At 39.5% G+C, this 22,495-nt stretch overlaps 1 protein-coding gene across 1 annotated transcript in view; it reads left to right on the forward strand.

Moving 5' to 3' along the window:
- Window positions 1-22,495, forward strand: part of KL (klotho) — a 49,102-nt gene that overhangs the window by 19,832 nt on the left and 6,775 nt on the right. The window contains exons 2-4 of the mRNA XM_063149148.1: window positions 12,862-13,372; window positions 18,083-18,351; window positions 20,787-21,903. Coding sequence (XP_063005218.1) covers window positions 12,862-13,372; window positions 18,083-18,351; window positions 20,787-21,903 — 1,897 coding nt within the window. The remainder of the gene's footprint in view (window positions 1-12,861; window positions 13,373-18,082; window positions 18,352-20,786; window positions 21,904-22,495) is intronic.

Here is a 22,495-nt window from a genome sequence, read left to right on the forward strand (position 1 = left end):
GCAATTTTATACCTACCATTAAACATGCATTTAGAAACAGACATAAAGGGACTTACTTATACCTCAAAAGTGTATTTTCATGGTTTCAGCACGCTTTGGATGAGATTCTAAATGTATTTCCTAAATCAAAGTATGTATAAATTGAATCTAGTTTAATCTGTGACTGCAGTATAGTCAAAAGCTTGTTGAAAAAAATGGATAAATGCACATAAATCATCCTTGCTGCTGAAGAAATGCAAAAATTCAAAGTTTGTTTCCAGTCTAAAACTGAATGCCCGATTTTGTCTTTCATCTCTTGATTCATGTTGTTGCTCAAATTTAAAAAACTGGTACCCCAAGAATTTCACTTCTCCTAATGATTAATTTTCCCCACCTTTCCTTGCACTGGAATTTATCTTTCCTCTTTTGAATTTTGATTTGAATAGCTGCTCTTTATCTTCTTGGTGGCTGCTGAGGAGTGTAGTGATTCCTCAAAATAAATATGCCTGACTAAAGTCTGCCTCCTCCAGTGACTGTATCCTCACTGACGAGATGTCAGCATGCTGAGTAACTTGAATTCAGCTTGAATTCCTCCTATAGTTTCCCAGATCTTCCTTTCATAGCCTAGCTTAGTGGAAGCAGTAACATTAAGGAAGAATTACAGCTAGTAATAACCATTGTAATAATTAAAACTTGTCAGTTAGCCCTGTGGTTCACTGTGGTGGTGCAAAGACAGACAGACTGCTGAGACATCCAGACCACCAATTACGAGTCATTCAGTTCTGCTTGACTTGTCTATCTGCAGGGTCCTATGATTCATCTTGTCAGCCTTTCAGGGGCTGCTGCTGGTGTAAAGCTTCTGGAGTGAAAAAGTCTTACTTAGACCCTCTTGGTTTTCCTGAATCCTTTCAGATTTTGATTCATTCTTATATTGTTCAGGACAAACAGTCAGAAGTTCATGCATTCACAAAGCTACCTGTTCAGAAGCTACTAGGACAAAAGAAGTGGCACACACATAATAAATGTGTACCATTTGAGAAGCCTAGACAATCCTGTCTGTCTTGCCTCCAGTTGCCAGTCCAAAAGACAAGGTTTTCCAGAGGTCATGAGTTGTGCAGATATCTTGATAGGCCAGACCATCCCAAATGGTACTGGGATGGCTCTGTTTGAGCAACTGAATTTTAGGTCATACATGGACATTAACCCTTCTGACTACTAATGCCAGGTGTCAAGGTCGGGAGCTGCTTTCTTCTTCATAGGGGTGGGGTTCAGTGGCTGGAGCAGGTATCTGCTGCCACTTGTGTTGTGGAACTTCCATGACGTTTGCACTGGCTCAGAGATCTGCAGATGACGCATGCAGATTTTTGTAGCAGTGGGTCCTGGTTAGGCAGGTTCTCTCTGGGATCTAAGTTGACACAAAAGCTACTCCAAAAGTCACTGGATTAAAGTTAATTTACTGTACAGTTTCAGTGAGTTTGCAATTGAGCATTCCTTTTAAAAGTGTGTGATTGAAATCACTTCAGTCATTTCTATTACATGTCCCCAGGCCAGATAATTTCAGGCAGGTTTCACACAAGGAGATAAGCCTTTAGTGCTTGCTTTTTATTATGTGTGCATAGAAACACAGCTGAATCTGACAGACAGAGTTTCAGTCTGACTGGAAAAAGAAGGAAGAATTGTATATTCACATCTAGTCAAATTGTAATCTAAACAGTTGTCTGAAAATTGAAACTGGTACCTTCAATTTATATTGCTTATCCTGATGTGCTGCTTTCTGCATCCATCTAGAGGGCTGAATGGGACATTCCATCTTATTTGATAGCCTGTTGTCACTGCTGCATAGTTCTTATCTCAGAATGGTTAAATTTAGTGTCCAAGCTTATAGCAAACACAGGTTATCATGTAAGTGATAGAACAGGATTTGGGCGTGAACAATCCAAATGTTTGGTTTAAAAAGAATTTTGCAGCAATTGCTTCTAGCAAGTCTTCTTCATTCTGGTTTTCATTTGCCTCTTATCGTACCACAGAGCTCTGTTCTGATACATTGGTTCCATATATGATGACTAAATTTGCGATTCCTATGACAACTGTGTTGAGCTGAATGCCTTCATATTACTCATTGTACCCTCCACTGATGGAGACTTCCACTTCCTTTACTGTTGATATCCCCTGGTTGTTTTTTTCTCACAGAGGAACTCAAAGTAGGAAAAGCTATCCACTATCACATTTATCTGGAAATACCTTCTGAAGCCATTTGATGTACCTGGGCACTGCAGTATTGGTCTGTTGTGAAACTGATTAAGGATCTTTCATTTTATATTTGCAACCATGGAACTGATATCTGAGTGCTGAAAAGAAAGAGGATCTAGTTTACCTTCTAGAAGCATTTCTTGTGATGCACATCAAATAATTCTGTAGCAGTTGTTTAATATTTTCTCCCAGAGGGAGCTACCTTTCTCCTGCTCTAGCCTCTTTGAAGTGACTTTTCTTGTGAGTAAATTGGATGAGGTCCCCATGATATGCTCTGGAGACCAACTTTTCTTGTAGTTCACTCTTCTGCTGAGCCCACACTGTTCATGCACTTAACTGTGCCGAACTTGGTAATTGCACCTTTCACCCACTCTGTAGTTTCTGAGTCACTGCTTTAAGTCTCCCAGGAGCACCATGTGCTCACTTTGTACAGTGAACTGACTGACTCCTTTGGTTTTACAATAACATAACCTCTACTGCTTCTGGAGGGGGTAACAAAGTGCAAATGAAGTGGCCATGCTGGAACAGCATCCCCAGCGTGGCTACCTGTGCCAGCCTTTTTGAATGCTGCTGAGGTCAGGTTTTGTCCTGATCTCCGCTCCTATTCCTGCACCTTCTTAAAGAACTTGGTTAAAGGCTAATCTGCAAACACCGATATAGAATGCGGGGGGAAAATAAAACTCGCAAAAGATCACAGCATATGTGAAATTGTAGCACAAGGAGCTTCTTAGTAATTTTTCCTCATTCATCCTTCTAAGGTCATTAATCTATTCCTAAATATTTTTCACTTTAATGTACCACTTGACCTGTTCATCAGTTCACTTAGAAGCGAACAGCCATGTACAAATATACGGCTCATACTTGTATAATTCACTCTTTCAGTGGTGTTTGAATCTGACTGTAGGTTAATTCATCATCTGTTCGTGAAATTACATGGATTTGATCAGCCTCTGGTAAATTTTTCCATGTTTGGTTGATATGAATATTGCATAAAGCTAGAGCACAGTGAAATCCTGGGGCACTAGATGCTTCTAAAATGGTATTGCTGCCGTGCCAATGTAGGGGGAAATTCTTTCCATCCTTTCCCTCATAACAAAATCCCAAAGACAGCATATGCTAAATCTGTTCTGCCTGATTATGGTGTTTTTTCCTACAACAGGTGTGGTTTATGGTGTAACAGAATTAATTGTTCAAAATCCAACCATTATCCAGTAAATCCTGCTGTCTGCTTTTATGATAGGCCAGATTGGAGCATCAGAAATACCTCATCTTCATGTAATTATTTATTACTCCAGTAAGCTTTTTTCCATGGTTTGGAGATATTTTTACTGCTTCTGTGGTTGATGGTCTGGACTCAAACACTTTGCCATATTCTTGCAGTCTAATTTCTTTTGAGACTCTGATTAGGGAAAAGCCACTAGCCATTCATCTCTAGTTGAACTTCGGGAGCTTTTAGGGCAGCACATTCATGCAATTCAGGAATAATTTCTGACTGCCAGTCTCACTTTCCCAACTCTACAAACATGGATTTTCCAAATCCAGTATCATTTGATGTTCTTGTAATAATAGCATGACAGCAATTTCTTTTTGTCTATCTTCTAGGAGCATTAAGTCACACTCAAAATGTTGTAATACCTCTCCAGGAGCATTTGGGCCAATTTATTTTTAATCTAGTGGTGTGCCCAGGATAAGATTCAAGGGTTAATTATTAACACCAGAGCATCAGAGCATCTGTTCTGGGTGCTTTAAGTGCAGGGATGGTGGTAATGAGTAACCTGATTTCTCTATCCTATAATATTCCTACCAAGCTATAGGCTTTCTTCCAAGCTAGGTTTTTGGTTTAGCTAGTTAGATTAGGTCCAGCAAGCTGAAATTTTTTTGTCATTTCATTATCTGTTGGGGGACACATGATGATGGACTTTAGTCTTATTTGTGTTTACCTCTATCTCTCACCAAGAAAAGTTTTCTTTCTAACACACCATCTTGGTTTTTTAAGCTTCTGCTAGCAGATCAGTCTTTTCAAAGCAATTTTCTTCACATGCTTCCACTAAACCATGAGAAGTACATTATTTCTCCCTGTGAAACACCTGGTTTAGCAAATTTAGAGAGGTATGTTGAGGGACCAAATATGAACAGATGAATATTGGTCTTCCCTATATGCATCTACCAAAGCAACATGCTTGACATTAGGCACCTCTTCCAGAATTTTTACCCTTAAATATGGGAGACATTTGTTTTGTATGTTTATTTCTTATTTTAATTCTGTATTTAACTAAAAGTAGTTTCATGTTTTAAGACTGATGTCGCTAAAGATTATATGTACTACTTTGGTTGTCCTCCTCACTATTGCTTTGGAGGGCAATAGTCTTCTCATTTGGCTTCTGCCTTAGCACAAGGAAGGGGCATGAATTCTGTGGCTTGGCCTTCTAAAGCTGTGTTCTGTAGTTTGACAGCTTCTGTGGGCACTCCTCTTCTTCCTGCTGGTTTTTTCTCTTCCCTCTTTCCATCCAGTTTGTACAAACCTTCATGAAACCACTGGTTTGAAGTCATAATGGATGCCTTCTCCTTGACAGTACTATTACAAAGATTGGAAGTTTCGGTTTTTAGCATTCATTTACTTTCAGTGCTTTGACTGGGCATTGCTTTATCACTTTTATATATTCTCTGTATGTTTTTGCTATATCAGTTTTATGTGAGTTTTGTGATAGTTTTATATGCTTAACATTTTTGCTCACTGCTGATTCTAGCATCATTCTTTCCAACCAGAATGTGGCATAAAATCCACTAATGTTCCATTTGTTTTCCTGGATAATGGTGTATTCAGTTGTCATAATTGTTACCATCATTCCCATTATGAGTTTCTCCAAAGTCATGGTGCTTTTTTTATCCTTCTTGTTCAACTGTCTGACAAATATCAGCTCCTGCAAAGTGGTGCTGTCTTGGTTTGTGCTGCTCACTACAGCTTGGGCAGTTCTGTGTGCTTGCTTTTCTGGATTACAACTCAGTTCTTCATGTGTTTTCCCTTGTATCTGTATTTTTTATACTTGGATATGATTATGATGATTGGAGCCTGGCCTTTCTTACAAGAGGTTCATGTTTTGGTAGAGGACTTTGCAGGTCATTCTCAGTACTGGAGCTTTTGTATGTTTATGTTTCTCCAGCACGCCCAAAGCAATTTTGATGGCAATGATTTTATCTTGGTCTTCCCCTAAATACTGCCTGAGCATTGTGTCCCAGATTTCAAGTCTTTTATCAGTGACTATTTTAGTTCTCTCCAGTACTGCAAGATTGTCTCTAAATCACTCAAGAGTACTGCTTTGTACTTTTATCTTCTTTTTGTACTCTGTTTAAGAATCTCTCATATCTTTAATATTCACATGGGTCACAACATTCCTTGAACTATTTTGGTGCAGTTCCGTAATTAATCTTTTCTGTCAGAGGTAAAGGAAAATGATTAAACACATCAAGTGTCTCAGAAGCACTTGTTGTCAGAAATAAAGCTATTTTTATCTTGTCTCCCATTGCTTCACAAAGTCAAATTCTGCTTAATTCTTTTCCAGATGACCTTTATATTTTCAGAGACTGTTTGCATCTCATGAGACTTGGAACTGCTTTCCCAGCCCACTTGTCTCTCGGTGCTTTAGTTTATTTGGACAGGATGTCGGCTCCAGTGGTTGTGCCAGCCTGTCTGTGTGGTGAGTGGAATGGAACAGGCACTTTTTCATCTTGCTGGCTCATTTGGGCATTAAAAATGGCTTGAGTGAGTTGTGGCCCAGAGGTGTCCCTACCTGAGGAAGTGCTTCAGATGCAGGTGATGGCAAAAATGGGGTGAGACGAGTCCCTGCCAAAGGGTGTGGCTGTGTTTGCACAGCCTCTGATGGTACTGGTGGGGCTTGCAGAGTGCTCTGTGCAGTCCAGCTGCCTTCTCTCTGGCTGCCATGCCACAGGGTGCTGGCCCAGTGTGTGGCCTTTTCAAAGCAAGGTAAGCCTGAGAGAGGTTTAACTCAGGGCTTGTGCCCTGACATCTCAGCTTTCTGGACTTCAAAGGAGGAGTTGCCTGCAGCAGCCGCCTGACACAGTGGGATCAAGGGGTTTTTGTTTCGTTCCATCACACTGTGGTCACTGTGTCTCCCTGCTGCAAATCTAACTGATAATGGTCATTATTGCCTGTGCATACAGTGTGTGAAAGTAAAAGCCTTCCAAGACTTTTCATCTGCTCTAAAATTCAATAGCAAAGTGTAAAAATAACTCTTACTCGCCTTCTTATCTTTCAGGTTTGTTATTTTCCCCTTCTGCTAATATTTTTGGAGTACCTGCAATGCATCTGGATGCCTGTGGCTTAGCTTCATGCTTTCAGGCTGCCTTCTCCCTTTCATTCTCGTGATAGCAAAGCACTATTTTGCCTAGGATGAGGAAAAATTATGTTCTATCTAGGCACTGTGCCTTCAGACAAATACTTAATGCTTTTTTGGGTATTTTTTCTGTAGAGGTGAGTATTACATTAAACAGAGGCACTTATTCTGGATTTAATACACTGGTCTACAACTTGGGGTATCTAGTTTAATTTGTCTTTTTCTGTGCATGTTGTAATATCTCCGTTTCCAGTTCTTAAAATAGGAATGATACTGTTTTGTGCCTAATGTGTGGCTGCCATAAATTCATTCCTGTTCATGTTCCAATGACCAGCACAATGTGAAAAACAGTGGCTAATGGTTATTGGGAAAGGAACTGGAAAAAAGGCTGTAGTTCAGATGTGTGATCAATACTGAGAGCTGTAATTCTAGCAAATGTTACATGGAGTGGTTGTAGACTGAAAAAAGTTCACTTGGTGTTCTATGTACCACTTACATAGCCTAATTCTATTGCAAAGTTGTTGAGATTGGTCAAAAATAATAAATTAATTGAAATTATCATCTGTGGTAATGTTGGCTAACAGATTGTAAAAGTAAAACTGGAACACTATATATTTGGGAAGGAATAATTGGAGAAACAGAGTAACAATATAATGAATATAAAAGTCCTGTGCTTTATATATGAAGATGTTATTTTACTAGTTTTGAAATATGGGAAGAACTGTAAGCAATTTCTACATACCTGTATCTGTTACCCAGTATTAAGATTATAGCTTGATTGTGAAACAGAATGTTTGCCCAAAGACTGTGTGCATAAAACTAACTTAGGATCTAAGGGTGAAACTTACATTAAATATGTCATCCATTTGTTGCAGCTTTTGATTAAAATACTTAGTTTTGATGATACGGGTGAAAAAGCACATTTTCCCCTTCCAGGTACAAGGCACATAGTGACTAATACATAGATTTTTACCATGTCATTCAAATATTTATTTCTATTTCAGCAGGGCTTTTGATGTAGAACTGAATAATGATATTTTTGTTGGAAGTATATTATCCCAGTTTCTACTGATCAAAACCCCTTTGTACACCCTTTTCAATTAACTCTTCTCTTTGTATTGCTAAATCATAGAATCATAGAATCATTTAACTTGGGAAATGTCATCCTGTCTGGGCAGCCTGGGGCAGGGCTTGACAACCCTTTCTTTCAGTGACAAAATTTTTCCCACTATCCCATCTCAACCTGCCCTGGTACAACTTGAGACCGTTTCCTCTTGTCCTGTCACTTGTTACATGGGAGTAGAGACTGACCCCCACCTGGCTACACCCTCGTTTTAGGGAGTTGTAATGAATGATGGGTTCTCTCTGTCCCTCAGTTTCTCCAGGCTAAACAGCTCACTCGGTTGCTCCTCATCAGACTTGCGCTCCAGACCCTTGTTGGGCTCCAGACTTGAGCTCCGTTGCCCTTCTGTGGACATGCTGCAGCACCTCAGTGTCCTTCTTGTAGTGAGGGGCCCAGAACTGTAACACAGGATTGGAGGTGTCCCCTCACCAGTGTCAAGTACAGTAACACTTTCCAATTCAGTTTCATTAATACATAAATAGACAGTTAAAACAAGATAATTCATCTGAGCGTGAAGAGCAAGGTGTTAGTGCAATTTATTTGTGAAATGAATGTTGTTATTACTGGTTCAGAAGACATAGAACTTAAAATTGAGAAAACTTGTTCTGGAGGAATGAACACAAATTATGGAATTGTGATGTTCCAATTAAAATTCTTGATTTGCTCTTGTGAAGGCTGTGCATCGTGATGGATATAAATACAGAGAACTCACAGAATAATCCATGTCAGTGCCAGATTCAGGAAGATCTTAATGATCATGGATTTAGAGGAGTAGTCAGGCAAGCAAATGTCTTAGTATTACTACATTGTTGTCATGTAGTGATTCAGACTGTATAGGTCTGTCCTGCCATAGAGTGGACAATCTCTGACACAGTAGGACTTGGTCAGATTATGAAGCTTGTGCGCCTGTGTTGAATTACTTCTGCTATCACTGCAGGAATTTGGTAGCACCTAGCCCATGCTATGACATTGCAGGGTTTGTTTTTCTGTCTTGGAAATGTGTTTGACCCTTCCCAGGCTATTCAGGTCTCCTGCATGGAAATTGCAGGTGTGACCTGAGTCTTTATTATTCTGGAGTGGCAACTAGTTGCTTGTGTTAAGGCAGCTGGTGGAGCCAGAGATCTCCACTGGCTGTAGTAGGAGCTTGGGCTCACATGTGGACAGTGAAATATAAGGTGTCTTCAGCTCAAAAGGAATCCTACCCTAGAGAGAGGATTCATTTGCAAAAGATAATTTGCACCCTGCCTATGGGTGCAAATTATCATTTGATGAGTTCTTTAATACCTCAGATGTCTCTGTGGAGCTAAGAGATACTATTTAGGATTTTTTGGGAGACTCACAGCTTTCTGAAACTGTCTGGAATTTGGGCTGGAATTCCAGTTGCCTCTGAAGTATCTAAAACTGTATTAACCACCTAATTTTAGTTAAATGAATTCTGTTCCAATTTCTGTATAGGCTCTCTGCTTTGTCACTGCTTCTTCCAGCTTTATTTCTATGCAGTTTTTGAATGCTTCATTAATCTACATCCACAGGGGACTTAATTGCACTGTTTTCTACGTTTAGCATTTTTAAAATGGAAATAATATAATTCTGCTTCATGCACACTCCAGAGGGCAGACATTTAAGCGAGCTTCTTCTTGCCACCTTTCATCTGCCCATGGAGTATGTTGTGTCTAAACTGAGTAACTGGTTTTGTCATCAGTGGAGAGAGATGGACTCGCAAAGAGTGACTCACGCTTCATATCTTAGACAGCAGTCTTCTCATCTTCTGTAGAGGCAGCCCAGGGGATTTAGAAAGTAAAGTTGAGTGAGATGATCCCACATTGCTACACTTCATCTTTTTTCATTGCAGTGAGAGAGTAAACAGCACTTCACTATGCTTGTAGAGGGATAATCTGTAGAATTCTCTTTCTCCTTTCTTCATGGTAGATCCAAAGCTACTAAAATGTTGGAAGATCTCTCTCCCCTGATAGGAAACAGGGAGGGCTGAGAGTTCTGGGAGCCACAGTACTCAAGGTGTTCTATAGCTGGGCAGCATACTTGCAAATGAAGATGACATAGATGAAATTATATGTTTTAGAGTGTGCATGGTGGTATCTTAACATTTGAGATGGTAAACTGGAGATGAGTCACATCCAACAGAGGAAAAATATACATCCCCTTTGTAAGAAAATTTGGGTGTGCAAATTTGAGTTGCAAGTGGTGACAAATTTATTCTCGATGGCATTTTAAAAATCATATTTTAAATGTTGGGTGTTGATCCTGATGTGTAGTGTCTTTGGTTCTTTCCTGAGCTTCGGTGTGAAGTAAAGTCTGTACTTAGGTCAGCTCTCATTTTTGCCATGAGATTTTGAAGTTGTTACTATAGTTTCTCACAAGCATCAAAACCCATTGTATTATTACAGACTGATGGTCCGGCTGCATCATGTTTATTGGAGCTATTGATGAGAGCGTCTACATGGAAATCTGCATCTCAGAGCTTGATTCAGATACATGCATGTAGGTGTGGACTCTGATTCAGAGTTTCTGAGATTGTTCTCTTTGGCTTTTGGTGACCACTCTGGAAAGGTGTGAGTCTAGTCTCCTGAAGATCTGTGCAGTTGTTTTATATACCCCACGATGACTCAAAGGCAGCAGGTTCCTGTGTGGGGGCTGCTGAATTGAGCCTTGATTATTGATCTTGCCTTTAGTTGTCCTTTACTTCCAGTGGTTTTTCTCTCAGCAATAATAATTAAAACTCTGCTAGAGCAGTAAAATCGTAGCATTTGCTGTTGTCCTGGGTAATTAACAATGCTGATGAAAAAAAATTACATTCCTAATAATGCTGGCAACTGGAAGTGATTGTACTTCAAAGCTTAAATGATAAGAGTGAAAAGGAAACTCTAAACAGCAGCTATCAGTAAACTAATGATAAAATTTGCCAACATGCCAACTGCATGGAGTAGAATTCTAAGGCTTTCTATATTATTTATATTATAGGGAAAACTAAAAATGCATGTGACACTTTGATATATGTTCATTTGATTGGCAACTCTGTATGGTGAGATTGGAGGTTTGTGTCATCACAGCGCATGTGAACAAATACTGAACGATGTGAGTCTCAAAATACAAATGTAACTATTAGTAGAGTTATTAGGTAGGTTTTATTCTAAGGAGTGGATCTCAGAATTACAGAATCACAAGATGTGTCTGGCAAGAAAGGACCACAGTGGTTCATCTGGTCCAGCCTCCCTGCTCAAGCTGAGTCATGATGGATCACGTTACACAGAATTGAAACCAACAAATCTTGAATATCTCCAGTGAGAGGAACTCCACAACCCTTTGGGCAGCTTATTCCAGTGCTTGTTGATCTCTACAGTAAAAAAGTTCTTTATATTCAGGTGGAACTTCCTGTGCCTCAGTTTCTGCCTGTTGCCTCTTGTCCTGTAGCTCAGCACTGCAGAGCAGAGCCTGGATCCATTTTCTTGGCACTCTTCTTTATATACTTAAAGACACTGATGAGGTCCCACTTCAGTCATCTCTTCCCATGGCTGAACAGGCCCAGCTTCCTCAGCCTTTCCTTGTAAGAGGGATGCTCCAGTCCCTCGCTCATCCTTGCTCTTCTCCACTGCACCAGGAGCTCCACGTCTCTCTTGTCCTGAGGAGCCAGAACTGGACACAGCACTCCAGATGTGCCTCACCAGGGCAGAGTAGAGGGGCAGGATCAGCTCCCCTGACCTGCTGGCACTGCTCTTCCATCCTAATCCACCCCAGGACACCAACGCCCTTCTTGGCCACAAGGGCTCTGCTGGCTCAGGGGCACCTTGTTGTCCATTAGGACCCCCAGGTCCTTCTCTGCAGAGCTGCTTTCCAGGAATTTCCCCCAGCATGTCCTAGGACATAGGGTCATTTGGTGCAGCACCCTGTATTTGCTTTTCTGGAACTTCAGGCAGTTCTTTGCATTTCTCCAGCCTCTTGAGGTCCTTCCACAGAGTTGCACAGAACCCTCTGTTGTATTGGTCACTCTCCCACCTTTGTGTTGTCAAATCTCATATTTTTACATTTTCAACAATGACATAGAAAAAAAAAAAAGACAATTTCTACTAATGTATAGATTACAAAAGATTGAATATGGATTCACAGGACAGTCAACATTCTCGTTGACTGATAAGCTAGGCTCAAAAGAAAATATGTTTTAGATGGTGAAGGGCTCTGGAGAGATGGTAGTTTAGATGTGCATATGCTCACACTGTAATTCTGTGGCCACATGAGCAGAAGTAGTATGGTAAATCATCTCTGGTTTTACTGCTGGCAAGACTGCCACTGGCGTATTATATCCATTTCTGCTTCTGCAGTTGAAAGACAGATGATGACAAATTGGAAGAGAATCAGAGGAGAGCAGTGAGAGTGGTTAAAGATCTTGAAGGTAATGCCTGAAGATAATACAAGACTTCAGGAACTTAACATTTAGCTTTTAAAAGGAACATTGAGAGACTTATAACTGACTCTGTAAGATCTCAGGAAAGAAATTTGGTAACAAAATACATTCTTATAGTAAAAGATAAAATTATACCAAGACAAGTGCTTAAATTCTGATGCTCGGTATAAATAGTACATTTTAATGGATTAAATGGAATTATTGGAATGATTTTTCAGGGCCTGTGGCAATTTTATTTTCACTAGACTTTCTAAAGTCCACATAGATAGTTCTATATTCCTATATTGTGTGTTCTGATTCAAAGAGTAATAAGTTCAAAGGTATTTCTTTGTTTTGTATTATTTCAGAGTTTTGGGCAATATTTTAAAGTTTTTTTTTTATATATATCCATGAATCTGCAGATAAAGTGATATTCCTATATAATGAAAACCTTTTTTGAAACATGTTTGGTTAAATGCATTTTCTTTTTTGTAAATTCTGGCAGTATGTCTGAACTCAATAATAGAAGTTAATAAAGCCAGAAGTGTGTTCAGTGCCTGTAATAGTATCTTATGGAAAACTGAGATGCTCTTTTCCCCAGCCAACTAGCAATTTCTGGTTGATCCATGGTATTAATGAAGTATTAAGAGGTAATTTAGGTATTGCAAACTATTGATGTATTAATAACACTGAGCCCCAGTAATTGAGAATAATTGTAATGTATTTTTGGGTCCATTAATTACAGCCTTTCTTCTCAACAGGCCCATGCTAAGGTCTGGCACCTCTACAATGACCATTTCCGTCCGGCTCAAAGAGGAAAAGTGTCCATTGCCCTCAGCTCCCACTGGATAAAACCCCAGCGTATGACTGAAAAGAGCATAAAAGAATGCCAAAAATCCCTTGATTTTGTGCTTGGCTGGTTTGCTAAGCCCATATTTATTGATGGTGACTATCCAGAGAGCATGAGGAGCAACCTCTCATCTCTGTTGCCTGAATTCAGTGAGGCTGAGAAGAAGTATATCAAGGGAACAGCAGACTTTTTTGCTCTTTCTTTTGGAGCTACCCTGAGTTTCCAGCTTTTGGACTCCCACATGAAATTTCAGCAGTTGGAATCAATAAGCCTGAGGCAGCTCCTTTACTGGATAAACAGTGAATATAACAACCCCCAAATCTTCATTGTGGAGAACAGCTGGTTCGTTTCTGGTACCACCAAGAAAGATGATGCCAAATATATTTACTATCTCAAAAAGTTCATTATGGAAACTTTAAAAGGTAGGACTCTGTATTAATACATGCTTGAAAAAATCATAATGCAGTATAGTCCACAGAGGTGTGTTAAGGTACCAGGCTGAAAACTGATTTTAGTCTTTAGCATTCATCTTAACACTTATGAAATGAGACTTCAAATCCCTTTCCTGGGTTTATTCTTTCCTTGAAGAACTCTCATATCTGCACATAGCATTTGGTGAGCCTGATGCTGCTGTTCTTGAAGACAGTAGGAAAATTTATACTGTCTTTGGTAGGAGGAACTGCAAGACATGTAAACTATATTCTGAGTGGCCTTTGGAGAATTTGCTGTATTATATATTAATAGTTGCTTTCCTTATCTGAATGCATATGTGCAAAACATAAGAATATATATATGCAAAGATAAATACTATGTAATAGGGATTCCCCTGATATTTTTTCCAAACAGTAAGGAAAATACACCACCGTAGATGAGACTTATTTGCTGTTTTCCCATTTCCTTCTGAAAAAACATTTTTTCAATCCTAGTACATGCCAGTAAGTTGTTGGGATTCCCATTTCCACTTTTTCTTTTAATGTCTAAATTTACAATTTGTTAAGTGATTTACTTGTCTACAGTTTACTGTTCTTGGTTTAAATAGTATTATTGTATCTATTAATTCAGATGAAATAGACATTGTGTTACATTGCCATTTTCATATGGTGAATGAGAAAAAATTGGTTTAATTTCATTCTCAGCAGTAATGAAGATGCAGAGGACTCCCAAATTGGTTTCATCTGCTACTCCAGAAACATAATTATTGCAAGTAAATTAAAAGGTGAATAAATACCTGAGCAAAATAGTAACTAACTGTTGCAAGTACAGTATCACTAGTTTGCATAAAGTCAGATGAAGAGTTCATCTTGGTGAAGAAGTCATAATCCGGTTACCTCAATTTCTGCTTAGATTTTAAATTGCTGGAAATACATACATGGATCTGTCTTTTAGTCACAGCTGACTGGAAGGAATCTCAATTTACAAAGTGTCTTTCCATTTATTGTATCACTCAATAAATAATAATAACAGCAACAACAGTACTAAAGACTTGTCATAAGACACTGGCACTTGCCTAAACCTTTTATAGAAAAAAACCCCAAACAAACAAAGAAAGCAGAGGCAGGCTGGATCTGCAGGAGGGACTTTGGTATCATTTAAATGGAAAGTATTGCACCCATATCTTCTGTTATTAGAATCTGCAAAATCCGATGTAAATACCAAAGGTTTCTATGCAGTACCTTGGGGAATTTAGCTGAGGAAGATCCAAAAAAGTCATCATGCTGGCTGTGAGCATATTTGTTGGATGGCATTAAAAAACAAACATAAAGGCACAAGATTTCTCTCTGAGAATTGTAGATATGCCTATCCAGTGCAATGAAGCACTGTAATAGGAAGATTTTTGAGGTATTTACCATGAAATTCACTCCAGTGGTGAAGGGACAGTAAAATGACGCAGGAACTGTAGCACTGAGAAGCAAGGATGATTAATTCAGACATGGGTCCATATAGCTGGGATTTTGCTACTTGCTAGATCTTGCCATCCAGTATCTGTGCCTGGCTGTGTGTATGCACTGGTTCAGACAGAACTGCTTATTTCTCCATCTGCTTTAGCAAATAAGTGTAGCCCAGTTGCTACCTGTAGAGCAAACCAGTAGAGCAAAACCCAGAGCAAACCTGTAGAGTAAAAAAGAATTGGTGTTGAAAGCCAGGTGTCCACATGGTATGTATTCCTGAGGCCCATTTCTGGATTAATTTTACCCCAGAGGAACCCAGGACATGCATTCTGAGCCCAATGTGTGATGTGAACTGAAGCATGGTGAGGGAGATTTGCTCAAAAGTGTGCTCCTGATTTCCCTTGAAGTGCTGATGTAGGTGTCCACTCTGATACTGCTTGCTGTAGAGAAGCTCTGTACAGTTTTTTAAATTTATTTTTTTATTTTCCTTTGGGAAAGGATATTTATTTGGGATTCACAGCCCTCTTTGCTATTTTTGGTATTTCTTTCTTTTTTTTTTTCTTTTTTTTTTTCTGGCACCATTTAGGGTTGATTAGAGTAAATAGAGCTGTAGTATAAAGTTGTTAAATATTAATTAGAGCCATTAATTGGTTGGAGATATCTTCTCCCCTCTATGAGGATCTTACTTTGGGATCATATTCATTTCCCTTCTCTGTCTCTGGTGCAACAAACAAATGGACTGTGCCTTGTAAAGCAGAGCATGTTGCCTGGAAGGGCTCCTCTAGGTCATGTTGATTGGGAGAGGTCAGGTCATTGTCTGGGGAGTTACCAGGTCTGAATTCAGAGTCTTAAGCAGAAAAGGAATAGCCAGACCCATGACAGGCAGGACCAAGCTATTCTCAGGTATGTCCAGAGGCAAAATATAGATCTTGGGCACCTTCCAGATGGAAGCATGGGCTGGGGGCTTCACACACCTCTTCTTCAAGCACTGGGGTTGGAGAGCAGCTGAGCAGAGGGTTTTAAAGATCTTGTAGGTCTGATACTTACGGGTCTGCCATGTTTCCTTTCATGACTTCTATACTATTGAGCCAAACAGGACATGAGCTGAACTGCTGTTTAATTTTTAACCTAGTTCTGGCAGAGTTCTGGTCTGTACAGTATCAAACTTGTAGGCTTGCTCTGGGGGATTGCTCAGATCAGGAGTCACTTGCAGTGGGAGTATAGATAAGGCCGCTGAGTTTCAGAAGCAAGGACAGTCTAGATTACAGTCAGCCTCATTGGGTCACCAACAGACATAAAGGAAAAAAGAGGAAAAGAAAAGAAAAAGAAAAAAGAAAAAAAGAAAAGAAAAGAAAAGAAAAGAAAAGAAAAGAAAAGAAAAGAAAAGAAAAGAAAAGAAAAGAAAAGAAAAGAAAAGAAAAGAAAAGAAAAGAAAAGAAAAGAAAAGAAAAGAGAAAAGAAAAAAGAAAAGAAAAGAGGAAAGAAAAGAAAGAAAATAAAAGAAAAAGAAAAGAAAAGAAAAGAAAAGAAAAGAAAAGAAAAGAAAAGAAAAGAAAAGAAAAGAAAAGAAAAGAAAAGAAAAGAAAAGAAAAGAAAAGAAAAGAAAAGAAAAGAAAAGAAAAGAAAAGAAAAGAAAAGCATTAATTTTCATTGTGATTATATGCAATTGGTGTGGGATTTGGTGTTTGAGACTTCCAGACTTCTTGGAACTTCCAAACATTTTTCAAGTTGCTTCTTTCCTTAGTGACACTTAAAAGTTAATACATTTTTTAAAAAAGATTTGAGGAGGATTTTTGCAAGGTGCTCAGGAGGTGTGGGAGTGCTGTGTGAAGTGATGACTTACAGAAGGGTGAGATGCTGTTCAAAGAGTTTTCGCTGAGACTGGTTCACACAGTGGCTTTTACTCTGCTGTATGGCAGATGTCATCATGGGTGCATGCAGAGGTTAGAAAAATAGTGACATTTGCCAGAGACAAAAGAAGGTGCCTTTAGGAGGAGAAATATTCCATTTCCTTAGACATTTTCTCATGACCTCTGACAAAGACTGGGCCAAATTTGTTCCTTATTTAATTGCATTGTTCCTTTAATTGATTCAAACAGGGCTATAATCAAGAATCCATGTGGTGCCTCATAACTGATTGTAATGAGGTACGTTAGTAAATGTACCTCAGGAAATTAGGATCTTGTTATTCTGCTTGCCTGAAATAATGCTTTCAGTGTTACTAGGCTGGTAAATATTATATTCAGGTAGTATCCAGTTTGGGCTGACAGAAAATGGTGAGTAATAAAGATAAACTTTGCTGGCTACAGAGCCAAACACCAGTTCAAAAGAACGCTTAAGAATGTGCTTAAATGCATTGCTGAATTAGGGTGGGTCTAATTATGTAATTAGAATTAGCACACTCTTTTATGCTTTCCTGGAGCTGAGCCTTGCCCAGGAACATTTTGCTGAATCTCAGTGTTTAATACAGCTAAAAGTGAGTATCATTTGGAATCTTATAATAATGCTGGTTAAACTAACAGATGCCAGTAGATCCTGACATTAACCTTTAATGCATGTGATGGTTTTAGAAGTCAAACAGTTGACCTAGAACATGCACATATTTTTAAAGACCCTTAAATATTTGAGCTGGAAAATGCTGTGCCATAAAAGATGAAAAGAGACAAAATTTCAAAATAAACAGAGGCTTTCTGTATTATCACTTCTACTTGGAATCTGTGGTAATAAAAATTCACGTGCACACCAAATATGCTGTCAGGTTTTTCCCAATGTGTATTTGGAGTGGAGGGGGAGGAGATGTAAAGGAGTACAGCTTTTGTTTGCATACAGGGTAGTGCTGCAGCAACAGCTGCCCTGGAGTGAGCTGCAGCATGAGCAGAACAGAGGGCAGTGCAGGGCAGCCCCCAGCTCCGTGGCTGCAGAGGGTTCAGGTTCTACTCTGAGGCTGAGCTTTGGCACATCTGATGAGCAGCGCTGCTGAAACCACTGCTGCACGGCTTCTCTTGCTAAACCTCGCTGCTTTAAAGCCAAGCCAGGTACCTCTGCTGCCTCCTACCATACTCTGGAAGCATTCCCAGTGCAGCTGAAATATGTTCCCTGAAAGGGCTTTGAGGAAGGCCCTGAGATACTTATCTGACCTGTTGCATTGTTCTTAAACACTAATGCTGCAAGCATTGCTGATAGTGTGGAATCTACAGAGGAAAAATGAGCACTGTGCTAAGTTTGGGTTTGTTCTTTCCTCAGCTATCCGGTACGATGGAGTAAACGTGTTTGGCTACACAGTCTGGTCCCTCCTGGATGGCTTTGAGTGGCACAGGGGGTACAGCATTCGACGTGGACTGTTCTATGTTGATTTTCAAAGCCACGACAAGAAGTTGATGCCCAAATCTTCTGTCTTGTTCTATCAAAAGTTGATAGAAAAAAATGGCTTCCCACCTTTGCCTGAAAACCAGCCCATAGAAGGTATTTTTCCCTGCGGCTTTGCTTGGGGAATTGTTGACAACTACATTCAGGTGAGTCTGATAATAAAGCTGACAGGCTGTCCAGCCAGATCAGTGCACAAGTTCACGGTGACATATTTGCTGAATAGACTGTCTTTGCTGCAGTGCTGCAAGGAGATGGGTACAAGGCTTTTGAGCCAAACAGTGTGTCTATCATTCTTCACCAGACTTGCTGTGTGTGACCAAGGCAAACCAGTCAGATTGAGACACTATAAATAACATTATAGAAAAATGTATGGAAATGGAAAGGAGTCTGATGCTTGTCTTCCCTCAGCATATGTGACCAGTTATGGGAAGTCAGCTCTTTTCAAAGGGAAGTCAATTAATCTGCTAAACTGTAAAATGCGTGTTTAGGAGTTCCTGACAACTCCTTAACTCCAGTGGCATGTTTCTATATCTTGTGCATATCCATCCTGGTACTGTTCTTAGAGAGATTTTATATAAAAGGAAGTGAACGAGATTAGTTTTAAATGAAATTTCTGTATTCCTTCTATTTCATTTTATGTTATACTGTGTCTGATGAGGGCTTGCAGTGCCCCTGCATTGAGCCTAGCTAGTTCATGGCTCTCAGTCTTTCTTTCAACTGATTTGACACTTTGGGAGAATGTTTCAAATTATAATACTTTATAACATGAGTAAAAATTCTACCTTAGTTATGATCATTTTAACTGTTGGGCTCCATAATTTTCAGATGCTATTTTGGGTTGCAGAGCTTCTCTAACCACAGTAAAGAGGTATAAATTCAAAGCCAAGGCTTCATCCAAAACCAGAATTTTTAATTCGTATTTTCCACAAAGGCAGAATCTTTCTTAAGGCTTGAATGTGAGGAACTTGTTTATTTTTTCTCACTCCAAAAGTAAGATTTGGCTTTGTTCTCTTGAGAAATACTGCAGCCTTCTTACCTCATGCACTGATTTCCTGGAAAATTCAAGTCATCCTCCTAGCTCTCAGATAGATTAAGAATTGGAAATGGAATTGCTGCTTTTGGAGTCAGTAACAACTATAAATTTGTGGAGTCAGTCAGCCTACAACAGCTAAAAAATCCCTCCCATCCCCAAAACCTTCAAAGCTGAATATTTTAGTTTCAAAAGGCCATTCAAACATTTTGTGCTGTAAGGCTTAGGTGTTTGATTTGTAGATGCATCACGGTGGAAAAACTGTTTTGACAGCATTCCCACAATATTAGTGGCAATGCATGCTTTAGTAATCTACAAGGGACAATTCTCCAGAAAAGCAATTTCCCTCAGACATGCTGTTTTTTATTACTTTCTTCTACAAGCACAGTACTGACCTCTCCGGAGAAAATAGCAACTGATTTTCAGCAGCTTCTTTTATACAGTCTGCAGAGCCTCAGCTACAAGTTGAACACTGGTTGTAGGCTGACACCTGCTTTTCAAACAGAGGGCAGGACAAGGAATCTGAGCTCAGGGGGAAGCTGCACGGCAAAGATTAAACGTAAAGAGAAAAGGACAAATAAAGACCATGGTACCTCTATCCTATGGTTTGGATCTAGAAAGAATTACGCAGAGTATGAATAAGGAAATTTCACACTGTGCATTATTATAAGTAGTTCAGTTTTTCATTTTCTAGTCCTTACTGTGCTGGTGATTTTCATTAAAACGTGGAAGTCTAATTCTGAGTGACCCTGAGAAGCTCATTTTGTACTGTTTTACTGTGTCATACAGGCAGTTGTGACATCTGAAACCCTAAAGCCTTCTGGGAAATGCATTTTCTGTTGGACTAACAGCAGGTTTACCCAGAAGCCCAAAAAAATTGATTCAGACATCAACAGCCTGCTGAAATAACTTGCAAATTACTTCAGTATGAATTAAATAAAAAAGGATGTCTCCAGCAAGAAGGAAAAAATTTGCTTGTCCACTGAATTTTTGCTAAAAATCAAGTGCAGAGCATTTCTCATCTTTCATCATGGTCAGGAAAAGAAGAGGACACAGAAATGATGTTGTATTCATTATTTCTTCTCATGCATTCAGGGAGTGGTCTTGAAATTGACTGTACTGGGTAATTTACAGCAGACAGTCTCTCTGTATTCCCTCCTTCAAAGAAAAAAAATTAAAAAATTCCTGTAGTCTTCACTGAAGATCTTGTTCTCTGGATATCTGTTGCAGACTTAGTGCCTTATCCCCGAGAAATCCCTTGTTTCTTTTGGAAACTGGAACAACTTAGAGAAGACATAGACATGATGACCATTAGCATGAGCTTGTTTGGAAAGTAGGGTGAAAATAATATATAGATTTGGTACTTTTCTGACATCACTTGTTAACAGAAAAGTCATTCATTCATATGAGCCCAAGATGGCAGTATCAGAGATGCTGAATGCAATGTTTTGATTCAGGATATTCTTCCACTAGGCTGTGTCTGATGGTTATGATGTTCCCACCTACCTGGAACAAAGAGCTTCAATCTGGTGTGTTTCCTGTTCCTCCTAGGTAGACACAACACCTGCCCAGTTCCTTGACTCCAGTGTTTATGTGTGGGATGTTCACCAGACGAAGCAGCTCATTAAAGTGGATGGAGTTTATGCCTCGAAACGCAAACGTCACTGTGTTGACTTTGCTGCTATCAGGCTCCAGATCTCTCTTCTGCAAGAAATGCATGTCACACACTTCCATTTTTCACTGAAATGGTCTTTAATCCTTCCTTTAGGTAACCTTTCTCTAATCAACCACACACTTGTACATTACTATCAGTGTTTTGCTAGTGAACTTCTCAGGGTTAACATAACTCCTGTCGTTGCTTTATGGCAACCTATGGTTGAGAATCAAGAGCTTCCAGTTTCTCTTGCCAAATATGGTGCTTGGGAAAACACAGAAACTGTTCAGGCTTTTGTTGAGTATGCCAGATTCTGCTTTACAAGTCTTGGGGACCATGTCAAATTTTGGATCACCATGAATGAACCATCTGTGAAAAACCTGACATACACAGCAGGGCACAACCTGTTGAAAGCCCATGCAAAAGTCTGGCATCTTTATGACAAAGAATTCAGGAGATCTCAGAAGGGCAAGATATCTATAGCTTTGCAAGCTGACTGGGTAGAACCAGCTTGTCCCTTTTCCAGGAATGACCAAGAAGTTGCTGACAGAATTTTAGAGTTTGACATTGGCTGGCTTGCAGAGCCCATCTTTGGGAATGGAGACTACCCGGAGGTGATGAGAGCGTGGCTTCACCGAAGAAACAGTGTTGACCTGTATAATTTCCACTTGCCTTACTTCTCAGAAGATGAAAAGAAGTTAATACAGGGCTCATTTGATTTTTTTGCCTTGAGTCACTACACTACTACCCTTGTGGGCTCAGAGAAAGAAGATGCAGTAAAATATGACCACTACCTTGAAGTTCAAATGATCAATGACATCACGTGGCTTCACTCACCCAGCAGAGCTGCGGTAGTGCCCTGGGGGCTGCGCAAATTGCTCAAGTGGGTGAAATCAAAGTATGGCAATGTCCCAGTTTATGTTATGGCTAATGGGATTGATGATGACCAGAATATGGTGCATGATAAGCTCAGAGTGTATTACATACAGAATTACATCAATGAAGCTTTAAAAGGTAAGGAGCCACAAATGGTTTATCTGTCACAAATCCCACTGTTAGTATACTCTGTGTGATAAAGTATGGTTAGCTTTATAATATGGGTCCTCTGTAGAATACTCCCTAAATGAGATGTTACTACAGTGTAACAGGTAATTTCCCCTTGATTTATGATTGATTGGTGTTACTAAATGTCAGGAAGATTGACCTTGCTTATATCCTGCATAAGACAGCAGAAGAAGATTTTTATGGATTCAGTAAATTTAAATAGAAGTTATGTGATTAGCTCCACATGTATTTAGTCAGGTTTTCATCTTACTGCACTTCTACTGTTGTTTTGCTTTGCTGCTTCTCTCCACTGATGTGCCTCAGGGCTGGATATGAGTTCTGTTCCTCAGTTGTCTCTGTATCTTATCCAACAATGATCTTATCCAACAGTGATCTTCATAATAATTCAGCTGTCTACCTCATTATGCCATTTCCTGGACTGTTTCCTGCTATTCAGAACACATACCAGTCCTTTTCTCTGTCTCAAAGATTCATAAATTATAAGGCAAAAAGCATTTTGAGTCATCCTGTCATACAGCACATGCTGTTTTTTCAGAAAAGT

Source organism: Melospiza melodia, chromosome 2, assembly GCF_035770615.1.
Source record: "Melospiza melodia melodia isolate bMelMel2 chromosome 2, bMelMel2.pri, whole genome shotgun sequence".
In the NCBI taxonomy this organism is placed as follows: Eukaryota; Metazoa; Chordata; class Aves; order Passeriformes; family Passerellidae; genus Melospiza; species Melospiza melodia.